This window comes from Rhinolophus sinicus, chromosome 14, assembly GCF_057876585.1.
Source record: "Rhinolophus sinicus isolate RSI-liver-muscle chromosome 14, RSI-T2T, whole genome shotgun sequence".
Lineage (NCBI taxonomy): Eukaryota > Metazoa > Chordata > Mammalia > Chiroptera > Rhinolophidae > Rhinolophus > Rhinolophus sinicus.
Genome location: NC_142514.1, coordinates 28521679 through 28542247, shown reverse-complemented (window position 1 = coordinate 28542247; position 20569 = coordinate 28521679). Strand labels below are relative to the sequence as shown.

The 20569-nt window shown below is 49.1% G+C and overlaps 1 protein-coding gene across 2 annotated transcripts; it reads left to right on the top strand.

The window, feature by feature from the left end:
• Positions 1–10078: 10078 nt before the first annotated feature.
• Positions 10079–11512, top strand: CITED4 (Cbp/p300 interacting transactivator with ED-rich tail 4). 2 transcript variants are annotated; one of them, XM_019737091.3, is made up of 2 exons: positions 10079–10235; positions 10399–11512. In XM_019737091.3, the coding sequence occupies exon 2, from the start codon at positions 10416–10418 to the stop codon at positions 10965–10967; it is 552 nt and encodes a 183-aa protein (XP_019592650.2). In that variant the 5' UTR covers positions 10079–10235; positions 10399–10415; the 3' UTR covers positions 10968–11512. The 2 variants fall into 2 exon arrangements, with proteins under 2 accessions (XP_019592650.2, XP_019592651.2); XM_019737092.3 differs by having other exon boundaries at positions 10111–10235; positions 10396–11512.
• The last annotated feature ends 9057 nt before the right edge of the window (positions 11513–20569 follow it).

Below are 20569 nucleotides of genomic sequence, written 5' to 3'. Positions count from 1 at the left end.
TAATATGTACTGAGTTCCTACTTTGTGTTAGGCCAATGATAGAAATTGTTCGTATATTATCTCACTTAATCCTCCTGATTATGTGGTCAGATAGTTGTTGTCATCACCCCCATTTTACAGATGAGGAAACTGAGGTTCAGAGAGGAGGAATAACATGCCTAAGATTTGAAGACCCAGAGGGGCAGATCTGGAATTCAAACCAAGAACTCCTGAATGTCTGCCGAATCCACACTCTTGCCCTGTCCAACACGGCCCTTCCCCGTCATAGAGTAAAACTTGGCTCTACCCTCCTGCTGCTTTAAGTGTTGTCAGGGGGACTGAGTGGACACAACATCCAACAGTGTAAGACTCAACACCATTCATTCAGCAAATGTGCCCCCATACCTATTTTGTGCTAGGCGTTGTGTTAGGTACCAGGGAGGCGGAAATGACTCAGGCACAGGATGCAGCAGCAGCAGAAACAGAGGAGGAAGTAATTAATCATGCCTGGTTTGGGCTCAGCATGGACTCGTTTATCAGCCCGATTCTTAAGGGATGGGTGATGCTGGTGAGGAAATGCAGTTCAGGCCAAACTCCCCTTCCCACAGATGTGCAGGGTCTCAGTCCCAGTTACACAGCCACCAGAGGTCAAGGTCATCCTCAGGAGAAGGATCAACGGTTCTTGGGCCATCCTTTGAGCCTGGCTGCAAAGCTGGGCACAGGCCAGTTGTTCACAGGATATCTGTGGATTCCAGGTCAGAAGTAGCACCTGCCAGGGTGAAGTGACACCTTTGCCATCTTCTGAGGCAGCTCAGGAATTCCTGAGCCAACGAAAGCAATTTCTGTCAGCCCAGAGTTGGGATGCTCAGACATACAGCACCCACGTGCCCTGAGCCTTGTCCCCAGTGCGCAGGCATGAGCACAGGGAAGGCAGGCTGAACAATGAAAGGAATTTGACCTTGGAATGAGCCAGACCTCGATGTGACATCTAGCTGCATCAAGTTCTGGCGGTGTTCCCATCAGCTGGTGATCTACCCTTCCTGAGCTTATTTCTCATCATCTGTAAAATGGGGACAAAACTCTCCATCTTAACCAATGCCTTTTGTGTCTCTCAAGCTAGCGCAAACAAAATCAGGACTGTGTCAGCTGGAGACCAGGGCACCTCCTGAAACTCCAGGACCACAGGAGCCTGTAAGTCCATCAGAAATTCAGGCAGGACTCCCTCTCCGTCTCCCCTCTCATTGCTTTTCCTCTGCGCTCACTTCATTTTTCTCCCTCTGCAGACAGGCTTCTTCCATTTATCTGGTGCCTGTGGCAAAAGCTGGCTGCACCACAGCTCACACATAGGTGTACGTGTGACAGTCCCAGCCTCATTCAGGCTGGCTGCTATCTTTCAGTCCCAATTCCAAACTGCTGGGAGAAAGAATCTGGCCCAGCTTGGACCTAAGATCCACCACTCTGGTCTATGGCACAGGGGTCTATGTCCAGCAAAGGTGGGTCACATAGCACAACTGGGGACCCCCACGGGTAAAGTGAGCAAGGGGGCACTCCTCGGAGGAGCGTCACCATGAGCAAGGCAGATCCCTGCAAGAGTTACTGTGAGGATTAAATAAGACAGTGAATATCAACCACTTGACACCTAACAGGCATGCCCTTCAAGGTCAGATTCCCTAGAAGCAGAGTTCTCAGGAGAAGAAGACTGAGAGAGTTGGGGGCAGGCAGAGGGATGCAGTCTCAGCCTGGCCCACGGGGAGCTCTGGAGCGCCAGCTGCCCCCACACAGCCAGCTTCACATTGAGGCAAGGGGACTGGTCTATTGTACCCTCACCAGTCTGTCTTGGGATTGGCAGGGGTTGGGCGGGGGTGTCTTCCATCTGGCTGAGGGTAAGTCTCAAGAGAAGGGGGCAGCTGTGATTGTTAGCAGCCACATCGCGGCAGCTCAGAGGTGGGTGCACCAGCCAGGAAAGGGGATCCAGGCGGGGCACCCACAGCATCCATTGTAGGGGCCTCACACAAATATGCCATATGGGCACTCACTGACTCTCAGCTTTATCTCTCCCTTTTATGTGTTTAGAGTAATATTAAGTTGTATATTGGATAGGTGAATTTTTTATATTAGGTATGTTTGTATATACTATATATGGTAAGATGTAAGTGTAATAAGCTCCACAGGGGAGTCTTAAGGACTACATGTGGTTTTTGCCTTACATGCTGATTTTAAAATGTAAATATGACTCCGCTGTAAGTGGTTAAGCCCCTTGGACCCTCCCTAATCTCCCTCTTCCACAGGGTCACAAGGTTCCTGTCCTGATCGGGGTACCAAGGGGGGACTCCTGGCTCCAGTGGTTTCCCATCGTACTTGAAACACATCCAACCCCTTGACTCAGCCCCTCGGTGCCAACACAACCTGCCACTTGCCTACCTGTCTGACCACTAACCCTCAGCTCACCCCCCTCCAGACTCAGGGCCTTCGTTCAGTCCCTCAAGCCCACCAGCCCTTTCCCACCTGAGCCTTTGCACGTGCGGCTTCTTGCCCAGAACATCTTCCCTCTGTTCTTTGCAAGTTGGCTCCTCACCTCCTTCAGGTTCAGTCTAACGTTACCTGTTCGGGAGGCTGGCCCTGACCCCTCTTGCTAAAGGAAGTTCCAATCACCCTGCTTGTTTCCTTCCTAGCTTTGACAGTTTAATCGTTTTGTTTCTTCACTTAGTTCCTGTCTCTGTTGTCACTAAATTATAAGCTCCATGATGTCAGGAAGTGCCTGGCACAGAGTAGGAGCTCAGTAAGTACTTGTTGAATGAATGAATGAATGAATGAATGAATGAATGAATGAATGAATGAATGAATGAGTCTGTTACCAAGCCCCAGCAGTTTACCTCAAATCCATCCTGTCTTTTCCACTGGCAGGAGAGAAAGTTCCAATAGGCGGATTATCACTGTCCTGCTCAGAGACCTTCCATGGCCCTTCCCCACCCAGAGTCACTGACAATCCCTTGCTCCAGCAGGCGATGTAAAGTCAAATGACCCAGCTTCAGAGCGGCTGAGCTCTGAACAACAGGGTTGCCGGTTCAATTCCCTCATGGGATGGTTGTCTGAGCCCACAGCAACCAAGATTGAAAATGGCAACTAGACTTGGAACTGAGCTGTGCCCTCCACAACTAGATTGAAGGACAACAACTTGGAGCTAATGGGCCCTGGAGAAACAGACTGTTCCCCTGCCCCCCCAAAATTTTTTTTTAAAATGATCCAGGTTCAAATCCCATCCTTGCTGCTGGCTAACTACGCAACTATCCACCTGTCTCTATCTCAATTCCTTTCTGTAAAATGGGTGAAATCCTCCGGCTTTTTCTCTTTCTTGGATTATTTGTGAGAAAATGTAGAAACTCTGCACATGGTTTTCAGAATTGTGAGTGCTGACAGTCAAGGGCCTTCCCTGCTCAGGCCAGATTTCTTCCTCTCCAGACACAAATAACCATTATTCTAGGTAGCTCCACCCAGCTACCTGGTACTTGCTAAACTTCACGCTGTACATTCATGCCTTGGTGCTTTCATTTCAGAGCTGTGCTCTTTGTTGAGAAAGCCCATTTCCCTGCCCACGTCAGTCCAGACACTGTCCATCCGAGAAGACTCACTCTTCCTTAACCTCTTCACCTACCTCCAGGCTCACAGCATCTTTGATGTCTGTGTTACTTCTAGGAAAGTCTCCCTCCCTGAACTCAGAGCTCTTTTGCTGGTCCAAACCGCTAATTCCATCAACATACTGCACTGCTTAGTACCAACCAGGTCCTGTATGGGGAACAGGGCTTCGGGGTGGAAGGAGATCCCATCTCTACCCTCAAGAGGACCACCATCCAGTGGGATCAGAGTGACCAAAAAGCACTTGATAACTGATTTGCAGGCTAGGAGAGCACTTGCACTAAAGTCACATCCACCTAACTTTGAATCTCAGGATGCATGGAACAGAAACCTAACTACAGTGGCTTCACTAAATGGGGTATACTTTTTTCAAATAACGTAGTAAGAAGACCAAAGTAGGTCTTCCGGGACTGCTACAGAGACGCCATGGTGCATGGAGGGTCCAGGCTCCTCCTAGATTCTACTCTGCCATCCTTAGCATGTGCCATCATTTTTCTTCTCTGTACCAGTTTTCTCATCTATAAAATGGGAATAACTACCTTCCTTACAGGAAGATAAAATAAATAAAGATCAAGCAACTTGATATGTGTAAAGAGCTTAGAACAGTATCGGCACATGTTAAGTGTTCTATAAATGTTAGCCATTATTATTATTATTATTTTCTTCTCATGCTGAAAGAATGGCTGCTACCTCTCTAGACATCACATCCTTACCCCTGGCAGGAAAGGAGGAAAGGCAAAAAACAAAAAGTGACTGCTGGCTGAATCCACTGGTTGTTTTTTTAATTGAAGTGAAATGCAAATAACATAAAACTAACCATTTTTAAATGAACAATTCAGTGCCATTTAATACATTCCATATTGTGTAACCACCAACTATCTAGTTCCAAACCATTTTTATCACCCTAAGAGGAACCCGGTACCCATTAAGCAGTTGCTCCCCATTCTCTCAGCCCCTGGAAAACACCACCATTTGTTTTGTCTCTGGATTTACCTATTCTCCATAATTCCATCTATTTTTAAACAGTTTTCCAGGAAGCCCCACCCAACCTCTTCTGCTTACGTCTCATTGGCCAGGAATGTGTCTGATTTTTGTCTGGGCATATTGCTGCCCTCAATAAAATCAGCATTCTCTCATTCTATATTCTAATGCTTAGTGAGCTCCTACAACCATATTTTATTGATTCTCAGGCCCATGAATTCTGTTTTACATTTTAACTTTTCCAAAATTAGAATCGCCTTATATTGATAATATCTCATTTTTTAATGAAATAGGGTATTGCCAGGAACTATTCAAGGTGTTAGGGATAAATCAATAATGAAACAGATAAAGTTCCCTGCTGTGGAGCTGACATTCTAGTGGTGGGGAGATAAACAATTAAACATAATAAATAGGTGACTTATTTAATGTATTAGAAGATGATAAATGCTTAGAAAAAATAAAAAGTAGAGCAAAGTGAGGCCCATTTGGGGGATGGAACAGGGGCCGGTTGCTGTATCAATGTATTAGTTATCTATTACTGTATAAAAAATCACCCCAAAACTTAGCAGCTTAAAGCAACAAACATTTATTATCTCAGTTTCTGTGGGTCAAGAATCTAAGAAAGGCTAGGTAGGTCATTTTGGCTCAAGGTCTCTCACAGGATTACAAACAAGATGTTAGCTGGGGCTGCCTGCCATCCTCTGAAAGTTTGTCTGGGGCTTGAGGGTCTGCTTCTGAGACTCACACATACGGCTGTTGGCAAAAGGCCTTAGTTCCTCACTGAGTGATGGCAGGAAGCCGTGGTTGCTTGCTATGTAGGCATCTCCATCGGGCTCCTTGAGTGTGTTCATGACACATCAACTAACATCACCAGAGCAAGTGATTCAAGAGAGAAAGAGCAAGGAGAAATGCACATGTTTTTTATGATCTAGTTTTGGAAACAACTTCTCCTCTGTTCTATTTGTTCGAAGTGAGTCACTATGTCCAGCCCACATTTAGGAGAGGGGGGGTTTAAGGAGGAGTATCAAAGAATGTGTGAACGTTTTTCGAAACCACTTCAATGAAATAGGAGAGTCAGGATAAAAGAAAGGTCGTATTTGAGCAAAGACTTGAAGGAGGTGAGAGAATCAGCCAAGCAGATATGGTGATGAGGGAGGAGAATATTCTGAGCAAGGTAAACAGCTGGATCTGTTGGGGTGAAACTTACCTGGCATGCTGGTAAAGAAGAGAGAGTGAAAATGGGAGACAACTAGTGGGACTGCTACACTCCTTTCCTCCATGACTAGCTGTGTGACCTTGGGTAAGTCACTTCTCTCTCTGAGTCCTGGTTTTCTTCTCTGTGAAATGGGAATGATAGAAGTAGCTACTCACAGGTTTTTCATGAGGGTTAAATAAGATAATATATGTACATCCTCCAACCCATGTCTGGTACATAGTAAATACTCGATAAACATTAATTAATATTAATCTTGTTACAATCAGGCACAGTAGCCTCGTTCTTATCATCTGAGCACCACCTACACTGGTGCAAATCATCAGCTGGGGGCTCTTGGAGGACGTGGCTCTTAAGGGACGTGCTAGAAACTTCTCCTCTCCTATGTAACCTAAAGAAAAAGCTGCAGAAGAGACAAACTTTCCTTGCCAGTCAGAGCCTGGACCTCAAGTCTCAGAGCAGTCTCCAGGTTTAAGTGCCAAGTCTGCCAAGCAGCTGGGGCAGTGGTGGGGGCAGCAGCCAGGGACCGGGCAGCCAGTCCATAAGTTCTCGAGCCAGGTCTTCCCAGGTACCTCTCATGAGCCTCCCAGTCTCAGTCAATCCATGGAGAAGTATTTGTTAAGACTTGTCTGAGCCTTGCTTTGCCTTGGGTAGTGGAAATGGGGTTGTCAGCAAGAGTAAAACCCAAGAGATCCTGACGACCAGGACACGCAGTCTTTGGGGGAGGCAGAAGCCACTTGGGGTGCATCATTCTGTATGTTCTCAAGAAAGGGGACTGGATATAAGGAAGGAGCACGAAGAACTGCATTCTCACTTGGTGGCGCAAGACCATCTAGGACTTACCAGTTCCTTCCATTGGTCAGAGCCAAGAACTACTGGGGCCCTGTCAACTCAAGAGCTTCCCGCTGACCCTCCCCCCAATGGGCTCATAAAGACATCACTCAGGATGTAAGCAGTTTGCATCAGTGGGGAGTGCTGTGCTCCAAGGACTACAAACGTTGCTTCCAACCCTGGCTCCGCCACACACACCTTGTGACCTCAGCCAACTTCCTGAGTTATTTTCTGGGCTCCTCCTTTGTCAAAAAAGATAATAGGCTCTGCTCTGCCTAACTTATTCATTCAAGAGACACTTAAATCCCTACTCTGCGCCCAGCACTCTTCTGATGTCTTAGATATACTGTGCAGAACATTCTGTGCAAGACATTCAAAGCCTCTGCTCTCAGGGAGCCGAGCTGCTAGTGGGGAGACATTACCCGAAATAATGCCAAGTGGTGGGAGGTGCTAAGAAGAAAAACAGAGCAGGGGGAGAGGGTAAAGCTTGGTCAGGGAAGGTCTCTGAGGGGGTGACTTTTAGATGGAGATGAGAACAAAGGGAAGGACTGGATCATGTGGATGTCTGCGAGAAGGGCATTCCAGGCAGAGAGAAGAGCAAGAGCCCCGAAGGCCAAGGCAGAGCAAGGAGGCTGTTCATGGAAACACTAGGCACAAATGGGGTCCAACCAGAGCAAGGCTGTCACAGCATGAGTTAAATCATGTCAGTCCTCTGCCAAAGTCCTTACAGGGCCCTGTAAGGCCCCATATGATCCTCCTCCTCTCTGACAGCCTCCCCCACCCCCAAGCTTCCTCTGCTCCAGCCACACTCCCCCCTGGCTGTTGCTCACACCTGCCTTGAGATGTTACCCTAACTCAGGGGCTTCACCTGCAGAGCTTATTAAAATGCAGATGGCTGAGCCCCAGCCGAGCTACTGATTCAGAAACTGATTCAGTTTGGGATGGGGGCCCAGAATGTGCATTTTTAAAAAGCTCCTTAGTGCTAGAATTTTACAAGGACACTCCAGTTTTTCTCTCTACTGGGATTGCTCTGGCCTCAGACAACACGTGGTTAATGCCCTCTCCTCCTTCAAGTCTTTGCTCAAATCAAATGGTCTCAATGAGGCCTACTCTGACCATCCTATGCAATACTCAGGCTGCCCCCCTGCACCCCCAATCTCCTCCCTACTTTACTTTTCCTTTTTTCCACAGTACCTTCCACTTTCTAACGTGTGGATAATTATTTTACTTAGTTCGTTATTAACTATGTCTTTAAGCACCCCCTTAAGAGGGGTTCTTAACCCAGACTCCATGAACCCCTGAGCACCCCATGGATCTCTCAGAGAGCTGCTAACCTGCCAGATTTATATGCAATAGTTTGTGACCATGACATCTGCAGCTTTCATTACATTCTCAAACAATTACTTGATCCCAAAAGCTTAAAAACCACTAGCAGATTAATGCCTGACATAGAGTAAGTGTTCAAAAAATATTTGTTGACTAAATTAAAGAACTTTTTAGACATTATTCACATACATACACACTTTTTTAAAAAAGGAAAATGGTATAATGGCACACTGGCTGCCAAATGTTGCTGTCCTTAGATTGATTATGTCAGAATGAAGGGTTACTTTTTAAAGATACAAATTCTTATGATTTAAAATACCCTCAAAAAGTCTGAGTCAGGAGGCTTGGGTGGGGCCAGAGTTTTGGTACTTTTCAAGGCCCCCTCCCCTTTAATCCCCACATACACCTCAGGTGAGTCTGAGGTGCAGCCAGGTTTAGGAATTTCTGTGTGAAGCCTTAATTGGAGAGCGATTCAAGAGAATGAATTCCAGTGTGCAGCTTTTACACGTTGCAAAAAATATGATCACACCACGGTCACTTGTGACCTTCCCACAAGCTCTCAGGGTGACAGGGCAAGGATTACAGCCTCCTTTCGCTGAGCAGAAAGCCCAGGCCCTAGAACCAAAGTGACACCTGTCTCCCAATACCCAGCGGTCATACTTCTTCGGGTGGTGGGGATGTGATTAGAAGTAGGGCCTCTGGACTCTCACTCTAGGGCTCTCCTCTCTGCACCAACTGGATAAACCCAAGTACCAGGAAGTCCCAAGGCCACTACCAGCTAGGGGAGCCAGAGAAGGGAGGGGCGGAGTGGCAAACTTGTGAAGACCAAGGTTCAGGGAGGCTGTCTCCTGGCCACAGGGAGAGACTCCAGCTGCTCTGAGGACACAGGCATTGACATGCTAGCTCTGGCTGTGCTTGACCCCAGAAAGGCCACTTTCCCTTAGTGTACCTCAGTCTCATTATCTGCAAAATGGGGCTGATAATCCATGCCCTGCCCCCAATAAGATGCTTGTAGAAGGTAATGCACTCAAAACATCCAAGTTATTATTGTTATCTAGGGAAGGTGCAACATCCCCCACTCAGGTCTCCAGTGACAGACCAGCCTTTCATTCAGTTGAGGTACAATTTTGAACACCTACTACGGTGTTTCCTGGAAAATAAGACCTGGCAGGACCATCAGCTCTAATGCGTCTTTTGGAGCAAAACTTAATATAAGACCCGGTCTTATTTTACTAGAAGACCGGGTCTTATGATATGATATGATATGTGATATGATACTGGGTCTTATATTAAGTTTTGCTCCAAAAGACGCATTAGAGCCGATGGTCCGGCCAGGTGTTATTTTCGCGGAAACACGGTATGTGTCAGGTGCTGTGTTGAGCGCTGTACAGGCGTGATCACGTTGCCTCATTTAACCCTCACAACAGCCCAGTGGGGTGGGTGCTGCTATTGTTACTATTTTACAGACAAAGAAACTAAAACTCAGGAGAATGAGTTGCAATTCATTCCCTCATTTGTTCATTCACCTAACTTTTACTAAAAGCCTGCTCTGGCCCAGGCTCTGGGCCAAGTGCTGAGGTCACAAAGATGAACAAGTCTTCCAGGAGACTTGCCCATAAATTGTTTTAATAACAACTCAGTACATGCTTCCACAGACGAGTGAGTGAGAGCCGGAGAAGGAGCAGCTGGCTCCCCTGGGGTTATGGGGACAAGCAGCTGACCTGTAGGGCCCTGCCCTGCTAAGGTGCCCGTGCCGGTGTAGAAGTGGCCGGGTTTGAATCTCGCTTCTCTCCAGGGTCTGCTTTGCAATCCCACGGAAACCCCTTCTGATACTGAGCCTCGATCCCCATCTGAAACATTAAGAGATTGGGCTTGTGATCCAGCAGCTCTGGGGGCCTAAAACTCTGGCACTCCCACCCCACTTTCTGGTCAGTTCAAACTTGGCCCCAGCCAGCACTGAGACTGAGCCTGGGATAGTCAAACCCAGACCCTTGGAAAAGTAGCGCTCCTAGCCGGCTGCACTGCCGGGAGTCCAAAGGGCGGAGCTTCAACGGGGGCGGGGTTAAGACCTTCTGGTAGCGCTGCGCGGCCCACCCAGGGGTGTCTCATCCAGCCAATGAGCGCTCGGGGACGGGGCAGCCACACCTCTGGGTATAAGAAGTCGCGGAGCCTGGAGCCGCGGCGCGGAGGTCTCAGAGTCGGTTCTGGTGGGTGTGCGTTGTCTTCGCCGCCACGAGTTCCAGCCACTGGGCTCACAGGAGCTCTCAGTTCGGTGGGTCCTGGGCTGGGCTGGGCAGGAGCACGGGTCCGGTTCAGTTTTCCTTTGCCCGGCTGGGCTGCGGGGAGGGCACGGGACCCAGACCCCTCGTCGCAGAGGAAAAGCTGGCGGGGACCGGGGAACGCCCGCGCTGACCATCCGCCCGCCGCCCCAGCAGGCAGCCGGCGCGCCGTCATGGCCGACCACCTGATGCTCGCCGAGGGTTACCGCCTGGTGCAGAGGCAGCCGCCCGCCGCGCCCGCCCATGGTCCTCATGCGCTCCGGACGCTGCAGCCGTACGCGGGCCCGGGTCTGGACAGCGGTTTGCGGCCGCGGGGGGCTCCGCTGGGCCCGCCGCCGCCCCCACCCGGGGCACTGGCGTACGGGGCCTTTGGGCCGCAGCCAGCTTTCCAGCCCTTTGCAGCGGTGCCGCCGCAGGCCGCCGGCTGCGCGCACCTGCAGCCGGTGGCGACGCTGTGCCCAGGCCGTGCGACCGCGACCCCTGGTGCCCCGGGAGGCCCCCCGGGTCTGCAACCGGAGTCCGGCGCCCCGGCCCCGCCGCCGCCTGCGCACGCCCTGGGTGGCATGGACGCCGAACTCATCGACGAAGAGGCGCTGATGTCGCTGGAGGTCGAGCTCGAGCTGCACCGCGTGCGCGAGCTGCCGGTGCTCTTCCTGGGCCAGAGCGAGTTCGACTGCTTCTCAGACTTGGGGTCGGCGCCGCCCGCCGGCTCGGTGAGCTGCTGAGCACGGCCGGGCGCCTGCCTGGAGTGCCCGAGTGTAAACGGGGGTCTGACTGCCCACCGGACTGCGCACCCAGTGCCTGGGTCCAAGCACGCACCCTCCGTGAGGGTGGAGGCAGCGGGCTACGCACCGAGTTAACAGCTAGGACACCTGGCGTCACTCCAGGCCCTGCCTTCTGCTGGATGACAGTTTGGCATCACCTCTCTGACCTGGAGCCTCAGCGGTAAAGTGAAGGGCGCTGGACCCCCTTTCCGACTCCACGTTCTTGGATTCCGTGTCCTCTCTCACACTCTCCCCCACTCTAACCCCCCCCCAATCTGAGCCATTCCAGGCCTCTGCCTGATTCCTCCCTCTCTCCTTGTGCAACCCACTGTGATCACTGGGTCCCTGGAGCTGCCATCCCCTGGGGCCTCCTCTCTGGTTGCCTGGGCCTTGAGGTCTTTGGGCCTTCCGCCCTGGGGAGGGAAAGACCTTACAGCCCTAACTCTTGCAGAGTGGAGCAATGCCCCATTGGCCTCCAAAAACCAAAATAAAACTGGGTCACTTTACAGTCTTGCATTTTCATTTCCTTATCACTCCAACCCTTGACTATATTTGGCTCCTAGAGTCCTGAGGCTGTTGGGGACCCTGGGTGGGATGGCGGCCACAACCCTCTGCCGTGCCCAGGAGAGGAAATTGACAGTTTCTTTCAAAATTATCTGTGAGTTGTGCAACTACTATTATATCATCGTCTGGAAGGCAGAGGCTGCCACCTCTAGGTGGCAGGGTAACCCAAGTGCACCAAGGTTGGACTTCCCAGCTCCTGAGAGGAGTTGGGGGAGCTTGGGGGTGCTCTCCCCACCTGCTGCTGGAAGAAGACAGCACAGAAGGGAACTGGATGGTACATGAGGAATCAGAAAGCCCTGACTTTGAACCATGGTTGTCTCCTTTATCCAAGACACCATCCATTCAGATTTGTGAGGCTATTTCCTCAAAGAGAGATGGTCCCTGTTCCAGGTGGTTGTGAGGATCAAATGCAATGTGAGCCCTTTAGCACAGGGCCGGACACCTTGGCAGCTCTCCATCAGTGATAGCGATGATTATTCTGCAAATGGATGCTAGCTTTATTCCAGTCCCTTTGCCAACTGGTGCATGCCCTCATGGAGTCACAGTCCAGGTGGGAGTAGGAGGGTGACAGACGGAAATCAACTCATGGCACAGGGAAGAATGTGATGAGGACTAGAAAATAGGGTGGCCCAGTAGGCAAACCCAGAGGAGGGAGCAGTTTCTGCTGGGGGTGGAGTCAGTTCAGGTGGCAGGGATGTGGTGACATTTGGTGTGGTGAACAGAGCCTTGAATGGTCAGTATGTCTTTGGGAGTTGGAGAAGGTGACATGCAAGTGAAGAGCCCATTCAAAGACAGGCATACAAGTACAGGGCATGTACGGTGAAGACATCGGGTCTCTAGAAGGGACAAAGAAGGTTTAATGGCTTTACAGCAACATTGTGAAGTAGGCACAGTCCCAATTCTACAGATGAGGGACGTGGAGCTTGCCCAGGCCTGGCAGGATTTGGCCTCAGTCCTGGTGACCAGTGTGAGCTCCTGGCCACTCTGCTCTTAACTCCCTGGAAAGATCCCTAGGGGTGGGAGAAAGGCTAGAAGAGAGACTGAGGCAGGAAGGAGGCGGGGTCAGAGGTGCCGAAGATTGGGCTAGGATGGGGCAGTGGGACTGGAGAGGAGAGAATGAATTCCAAAGACTGGAGAGGAACACAGAACTGAGACCTTCTGTCCCCAGTGGTTGGGCTTCACTCTCCTGCCAAGCTCGTTTGTTGACATGACTCTCCCTCCAGCCTGTGAGTTCACCCAGAGCACACTGTGTCAGCGCCAGCTCTGGAATCACCGGGACAGGCATGGAGTGGATGACAGGTGGTGTTTGGCAAATAAAGGTCTCCCCTAAGATAATGGGGCTTTCTCGGACAGGACAGAAAGGAAGAGCAGAAAGCCTTCTGGAAAGGGACTGACCTGAGCTCTGGGCTCAGACAGGCCAGTGTTTGCCCTGGCTTTGCCCAGGACACCAGACCAGAAATTGAGGGGCTGAACTGGGGTGGGAGGATCTGGTCCTGATCTGGACTCTGGCCTGATTCTCTTCTCTCAGGGCCTTAGTTTCTCCACCAGTAAAATGGGGCTAATATCCCTGCCCTGCTATTTCACAAGTGAGCAGCAAAGTCAGGGATGGGTTGATAAGCAGTTGATAAACTCTGACGTGCTCTCCATTTCATTACAATGAAAACCCAACACCTGCCTCTTTCTAGAGTTAAGGGAGGAGGTGGAAGAGGGAGTCCAGCTGCTGAGTGATTTCCCCCACCCCACCCCCCCATCCCTCCCACAAGGGCTACTGACAAGTCAGACAGCAAACAGGTAGACAAAGGCTGGGGCAGTCCACTACCTGGATCCCAAATTCCTGACACTGGAGGATTCTGACCCTCCCTGCTGGAGGGGAGGATGGAGTGTCATTCCTACCAGCACATAGTTGTAGTCGCTTGTGTTCTGACAGCCTTAGGGTCCAGTTCCAGAAGTGGCTCTTACTAGCTGCCTGCCTTCCAGCAAGTCACCTTACCTTCTGAGTCTTGGTTCTCCTATGATAAAAGCATACCTTGGAAATACTGTGGGCTCAGTTTCAGACCACCACAATAAAGTGAGCCATAATATTTTTGCTTGCCTTCAATTTGTTAAAAAAAAAACAAAACAAAAAAACGCAACATCTGGGAAACACAATAAAGCAAAGTGCAATAAGACGAGGCATGCCTTTAATTACACTAGCTTCCTATAGATCCAACAGGTATCTCTCACCTCTTTCCTGGGGCTACCTCCTACAGCCATCTGTTCCCTCAGCCCTGTCCATTTTACTCTCATACATGGGCTGGGTCTTTGGGTCTGCGAGGCACATCACGGTGTCCAGCACAAGCACGGGGTGGAGACGAGGGTAAGGCGAGTATCAGAAGAGTCGTAACAGCAAGTACCTCCATAAATTGTGCTCTGGGTGCCTCGTTGGCCTCTCCCTGGTACTAGACCTGACTAGCATTCCCTCTATTCGAGGAAAAAACTTTAGGGAGTATCAACTTTGTAAGGTTGATATAATGAGACGCTATATAATAAAGTACCTACTACATGGTTCTTAACAACTGAGAGTGCCGCCATTATCGTTAACCTCATTCCAACTCGGCCAAGTGTTCAACAGTCATTTGTTGAATAAATTAAATGACCAGTATGACCCTAGTCTTTTCCCAGGCAGCCTACGTCATTTAGCTGATTACCAGGTAATCCTCTTGGATTCCTTAATCCATTCTTGCCTAATTTTATGCCACCCAACTGTTAGAAATGTTGGGTCAGAATTACTGCTAACTGCAGGACTAAGTCAGAATTTGTTGAGTGCCTACTGGTGTGTGGCCTGATGGGATCTAACAGCACCCAGTAGTCGCTGTTTCTCTTCCAGCCTCTTCTTTAACTGCCACCCAACCCTGTAAATGAGCACTGCTAGGTAGTTTCATCCCCATTCCAGTGATCAGGAAACTGGGGTTCTGACAGTTAATTATCCCTCCAAGTCATACCCCGGTAAGTGGTGGGGTGAGCATACACATTCTGGTGTACACAGATCCAGGGCCCTTCCCCTCCTCCGGCTGGGTAGAGCAAGAGCAGAGTCCCAGACCTGGTTCTGCCATTTTGTGGCCAGGAATGCTGAGGAAGTCCCTGAGCCTCTTTAGGCCTCAGTTTCTTCTGTACAATGGGGAGAATGATCCCAACCTCAGAGGTGTGTGTGCAAAGATTTACATAAATGAGACATTGTTTCTGAGAGCACATTGCAAACAGAGCAGTGCTGCTTGGCTGGGGTGAGTTGGGGATGAACAGCCATGCCCTTTACCCCTAAGCAGCTGATCTGGAGAGAAGAGACCTGCACACACTTTGGAACTTGATATCTGGGCCAGCCTGGAGCGTGCAATGTAGAGACATGGATGTCAGTGCTTCGGGGCAGGTGCTGCCCAGCAGCTCAGGGTCTGGGAAGCCCTGAGAGCCGGTGGTGATGAAAGGGCAGGGTGTGAGTCAACTTGGGGAGTTCATCCAGGTAAAGGCCCAAGGCCCAAAGTGTGCCCTGGCAGATAAAGGTAATAAAGAAAGCTCCTACCGTGTTTCCCCGAAAATAAGACCTAGCCAGATAATCAGCTCTAATGTGTCTTTTGGAGCAAAAATTAATATAAGAGCCAGTTTTATTTATAATACAATATAATACAAGACTAGGCCTTGTGATAATTTTTGCTCTAAAAGACGCATTAGAGCTGATGGTCCAGCTAGGTCTTACTTTCGGGGAAACACAGTAGGAGCTGATTCTCCTCATCTGTCAAGTGGAGATGCCACAGGCTTCTTGAGAGAATGAACTCAGGTGATGTTAAGTGCCTGCCCCTGTGAGCTGCTCAGATGGAAGCTGTTGGTGGGAAACACGACCACAGAGATGAGGAGAGAGCCTTGTCCCAGCCAGCCTCCAGGTACCTTCCTACCCTGCACTCCAGCCACCCCAGGCTCCGGCTACACAATGCTCCTTATGCCTCTGTACCTGGGCCTCTACTGTTTCCTTGGCCTGAAATGCCCTCCTCAGGGCCTGTTCCCCCTGTGAAAGGCCTATTTCATCACATTTCAGGGTTGATGAGAAGTCTTTCCCCCTGGTCTGTAAGGTTCTGAGGACAGAACCTGATTCCTCATTGTCCCCACCCCACCCCATGTGTGGCTCAGAGTGAGTATTAGAGAGTGTAGGAGTGAGTGGCCGCTTCCCAACCCTGAGCTGGGAGCTGAGACTGAAAGATAGTTTGGGGCTGGAGTCCAAGTTGGAGTTGGGAGCCCTGAGCTCTTGACCCAGCACGACCATGAACTTGTGACCCTAGGCACGTTATTCGAGTTCTCTAAACTCTGTAGAGGAGGACCACATTCCCCTCTCCTCCTACCTCACAGGCACTGGGAGACGGTGAGACTGGACTGAGGAAGGAGGGCAGGGAAATGCAATGCTTCCCTAGCATCGTGTTGAGCCAGCATTCCAGGGACAGTAGGCTTGCCATGTGCTTTCTCCTTCAGTCCTCACAACGACTCTGGGAAGTGGGTGTAGTTCGGGTCCTCATTCTGATCTGCTGGCCTCATTCTAGGCAGCTGAGAGGCTCAGAGAGGTTAGGCAACCTATTCAGCCACACACAGGGCTCTTGGGAAGAAGTTGTCCTTATCTGTAGGATGAGGGGAGGTTGGACATCAATAAGTATGAAGTCCAGACATCCCACATGGGGTGTGGCCAAGATGGGGCAAGGAGTCCTACACAGCTCGTTAGAGGGTGGTCTCCAGAGCGACTTACTCCTTTGCCTCATCCTAGTGAGCAGCTCTGGCTGGGGGCTCTGCCACAAAATTGGCACACCCAGGCAACTGGCACATTCAGGCAGCAGGACCCTCTCCTTGGCAGCCCAGCCTACCCTGGCCAGACAGAAGAGATGAGCCAATCCTTGTTTGTTTTTAAAACAAACACATTGTTTTTGGTTAAAAGTAATATACGCTTGAGGAAATTCAAACACTTTAGAAAGCATAAAGTGAAAAGTCAAAGACCCCACAAGTTTTTCCACACACAGACAGGTAACGTGTACATTATGTTATATACATCATATACATCTCTTTTATACGTAAATGGGATTATACTATTTTATCTAATTGGATTTATTTCACTTAATACAGTTTGGAAATCTTCACGCGTCAGTAAATATGGCTCTACCTTAATCTTTTTAATGACTGCATTGTGCATAATCTACTTAACCAATCTCCTATGGCTGGAAATTTAGCTTGTTTCCTAAATTCCACTGTTCCAGATAATGCTACACAGTGCTTCCTTGTGTATTTATTTACCCTTGAATACCTGTGGGGACATCTTGGGAGAATGGATTCCTAGAAGGGGAATTACTGGGTCAGAAGATGTGAGCAAATAAAATGGTGATAGTTGCTGCCAAATAGTTCTCTGAGTATCTCTTCGTGTCTGATCCATTCACTGTCCTGCCACGTGCAGTGCGAGAGTGCCCAGTGGCCCACACCTTTGACTACACTGGACCTGAGCAATGTCTTTAATTTTTACCTGTCTAAATGAAAAAAAAAAAAAAAAGTGATTTAATTTCTATTTCTTTGATTGTCAGTAAAGACATTATTTCTTCTCCTAAGAATTACTTGTTCATTTCCTTGCCCATGTTTCTACTGGGTTGTCCTTTTGTTAGTGATTTAGGTGTTTAGTATATGTTGTGAATAGTGAACCTTTGTCTTTTGTAAATGTTGCAAATATTCTCTCCCAATCTGTTGCTGGTTATTTGACTTTGTTTGTGCTATCTCATGCCTTTTGGAAGTTAATAATTTCTATGTCAACAAATCTCTCCATTTTTTCCCTCTCTCGCTTCTGGGTTTAAATTACAGACAGGAACATTCTGGCTCTTCTCACAGCTAATCAGAGGCACCTTCGGAGTTGTGCTTATACCCGGGCTCTGCACTCAGAGCGAGGTCAACAACTAGCCACCGGGGCTGAGGGACAAGCCCAGGTTTTGGGGTCATGCAGACCTGGGTTTAAATTCTGGCCTCAAACTACGTAGATGACATCTGTCAAAGCCACTTTACCACTCTGAGCCTGTTTTTGTTTTTCATTATAATCTAAAATATGTACCAATATACACACACCCAACTGATCAGATTAAATGAGCTAAAGGCTGATGTGGGCTCAGCACGGGGCCCGGCAGGCAGTAAGTCCCTAATAAGTGATAGTTGTTTCCAACATTCGTTCAATAGGTGCTGAGTAAGCAGTAGCTGTTAACAGTGTCCAGAAAAGGAGTCCAGAGTGGGGACGGTGACTTCAGAGCATGTCCCACATAAATGGCGGAAGGATAGGGCTCTTCAGCTCACAGAGGGAGACCCAGAGGTGGAAGGGGACATCAGCTATTTATGCCTTCCAGGACCTGGTCACCCTTCTCCTAGTAATAGGAAATTTGGGGAACCACCTACTATAATTTAGTTTTGGTTAGTTCACCTATTCCCCTATATGTGAGTCAAAATAAAATAATACCAAATTATAAAATTAGTGTAAGGAATCCCAAAAAGTTCTTCAATTTCCCATGACTATTTTGAAATAGCAATGCTTTACCTCCTCCTCCTTCTCCTCCTCATCTTCTTCACCTCAAAGTCTTTCAAATCTGCAGCTAGTGCCCTAATCATGTGAGCTGTCTGCTTGTTAGGTCATTAATACTGACTCATAACCTCTCACCTAACTCAGTGATCTGACTAATATATTATTATTCCAGGTTATGTGGAGGCAAGGAAACCAAGGCTCACAGAGGTGAGGTGACTTGCCAACTACCACACAGCTAGTAATTTATTAAGTCAAAATATTTAATGTACTTAGGAAAGTACACATAGCAAGAGATATTTAAGTGTTAGCTCAGCTGCTGCTGTAACAAAGGGAACCAGAAAATTTTAAAAGTGGCTTAAAGAGCAAAAAAGATTTCTTTCTAGTTCCACCCAGTCATGCAGACCTGGATTGTTCTGCCATTACCCTCATGATCCAAGGTGACTGCTCAAAGGCCAACGTGGCTCTGTTTGGGGGCGGGGATTTGTCTGTGGAGTGGAGGCTGGGTCATGGACACCTATACATCCAGCTCTCAGGGAGACGAGAGTAAGGAGGTGAACACACCCAATGTTTTTAGCCCGGATACACACATCACTTCTGTTCAGATTCTCTTGACAAGAATTTCATCACATGACCATGCTTAGCCATAAGGTAGCTGGCAAACATCTGTTCTTCAATAACTCAGTTACTACTGAAGATGGGAAAGCTGGATTTTGGTGGACAACCAGCAGTCTCTACCAGGGAGTGGCAGTAATAAATAATAAGTGGCTAAATTGAGATTAGAACACAAGTTTCCTATGCCCCCAGGGTACTTGCTGGGGAAGATATCAGAGGCCTGAGTCCTACATAAAAAAACTATTGGAACGTAGAAGAGTTGGTATCAGTCAGTCATCACTGCGAATGAGCACCTTGGGTAATTCACTTCCCTTCTTTGAGGCTCAGTTTCCTTATCTGTGAGATAGGGATTATAATGGGACTTACCCATGGGTGGCTGCTGTGAAAGCACTTACCAAAGTTTGTGACACATACGAGGCACTCACATGGTGGAATGGAGGGGGTAGAATTTGGACACGAGCACATGAGAGAAAGAAATTCCAGGGGAGGTGACAGTGTGTGAAATGGCCAAGTGGCATGAATGGATAAGGCTTCATTGGAAAACGCAACAAGTCCCATGTGGTTAGGGTGTCGGGTGGATGCTCAGAGGGGCAAGGGATATATTTGAAGTAGGCAAGGACCAAAGAGGGATGACACTTGAGGAGCGTGAACTCGATGCTGTTGGTAATGGGCAGCCTTGGAACATATGAGCCGGGTGGGAAAAGAGTTATTTGTGTGTTGGAAAGATCGCTCTGACTGCTGTGAGTAGAATGGATTTGAAAGGGGCACATTGGAGACCTGGAGAATGCTGCAAAGGCTTTCACATTGATTCAGGTAGGGACGAGGGCCCTAGGACAAGTGGTGGCAAGGTGAGGTAGATGGGAGAGATGGTAAAGACAGAAGTGATACGTTGGCTCATCTGGCATTGGTGTCCAGGTAAAGGCAGGCCAGGTGAGTGGGCCGAGAGCTCAGCAGGGAGCTCTGGACGGAGAATAACCATGTTTTGGAGCCATTAGTATGTCCATGGTTGCCATAGGAATGGTGACACATAGTAATAAAAGAAAGTGGCCAAGGACAGAACCTTGGGTAACACAGACATTCAAGACAGGGGAGGGACAGAGACTGAGAGGAGCAGCTAGGAGGGCAGCCGAGAACCAGCAAAGAAGATGCCGGAAAAGCCAAGGGAAGTGTTTCCTGAAGGAGGTGTGGTCAGCAGTGTCTAATGCTATAAAGTCAAGTAAAACGAGGGCTGAAAAGAGGCCAGTCAATGTGACCACCAGGAAGTGAAAAACGTCTTTGTCAGGGAAGTTTCAAGGGAGTGGAGGGCCGGAGGCCAGCTGCACTGGGTCAGCAGGAGGTGGGAAAAGAAGAAGAAAATCAGCAAAGGTAAGTGGCTGGTTTAAGTCATCCTTGGGCCCTCCATGTTCTTGTGGGTGGAGTGACCCAGGTCTGGGCTTCTGGGCATTACCTCTGGGTTTGGCCCAGATAGTACCAGCGAGAGAAGGGGTGCAACACCTCTCTTTGCTCAGGTGGTGGCAGCACCACACCAAGTGACACCACCTGGACCAACACATTGCACATAAACGTATTTTCAGGGCAATAAAGCTTAGTTCCTGGAACACCAAAGCTTTGTGTGTGGCGGGGGAGTGGGGGTTACAGTCTTGAATGAGAGCCTTGGGCAGAGGAAACTGAATAGAACTTTGGGTTCAAATTCCGGCTCTGTTGCTTAATGGCTGTGTGACCTTGAGCAAGTCCTGATTTCTGGATGGCAAACTGGGGATGATGGCAAGCCCAAACCTACCTCTCAGGTCACTGTGAGTCTTGGAATGAGAGTGGTCGTGCCTGATGGCTTTAT

Bases quoted from the DNA above. Each gene is read 5' to 3' on its own strand.
- CITED4 (XM_019737091.3), top strand. From the start codon at position 10,416: ATGGCCGACCACCTGATGCTCGCCGAGGGTTACCGCCTGGTGCAGAGG.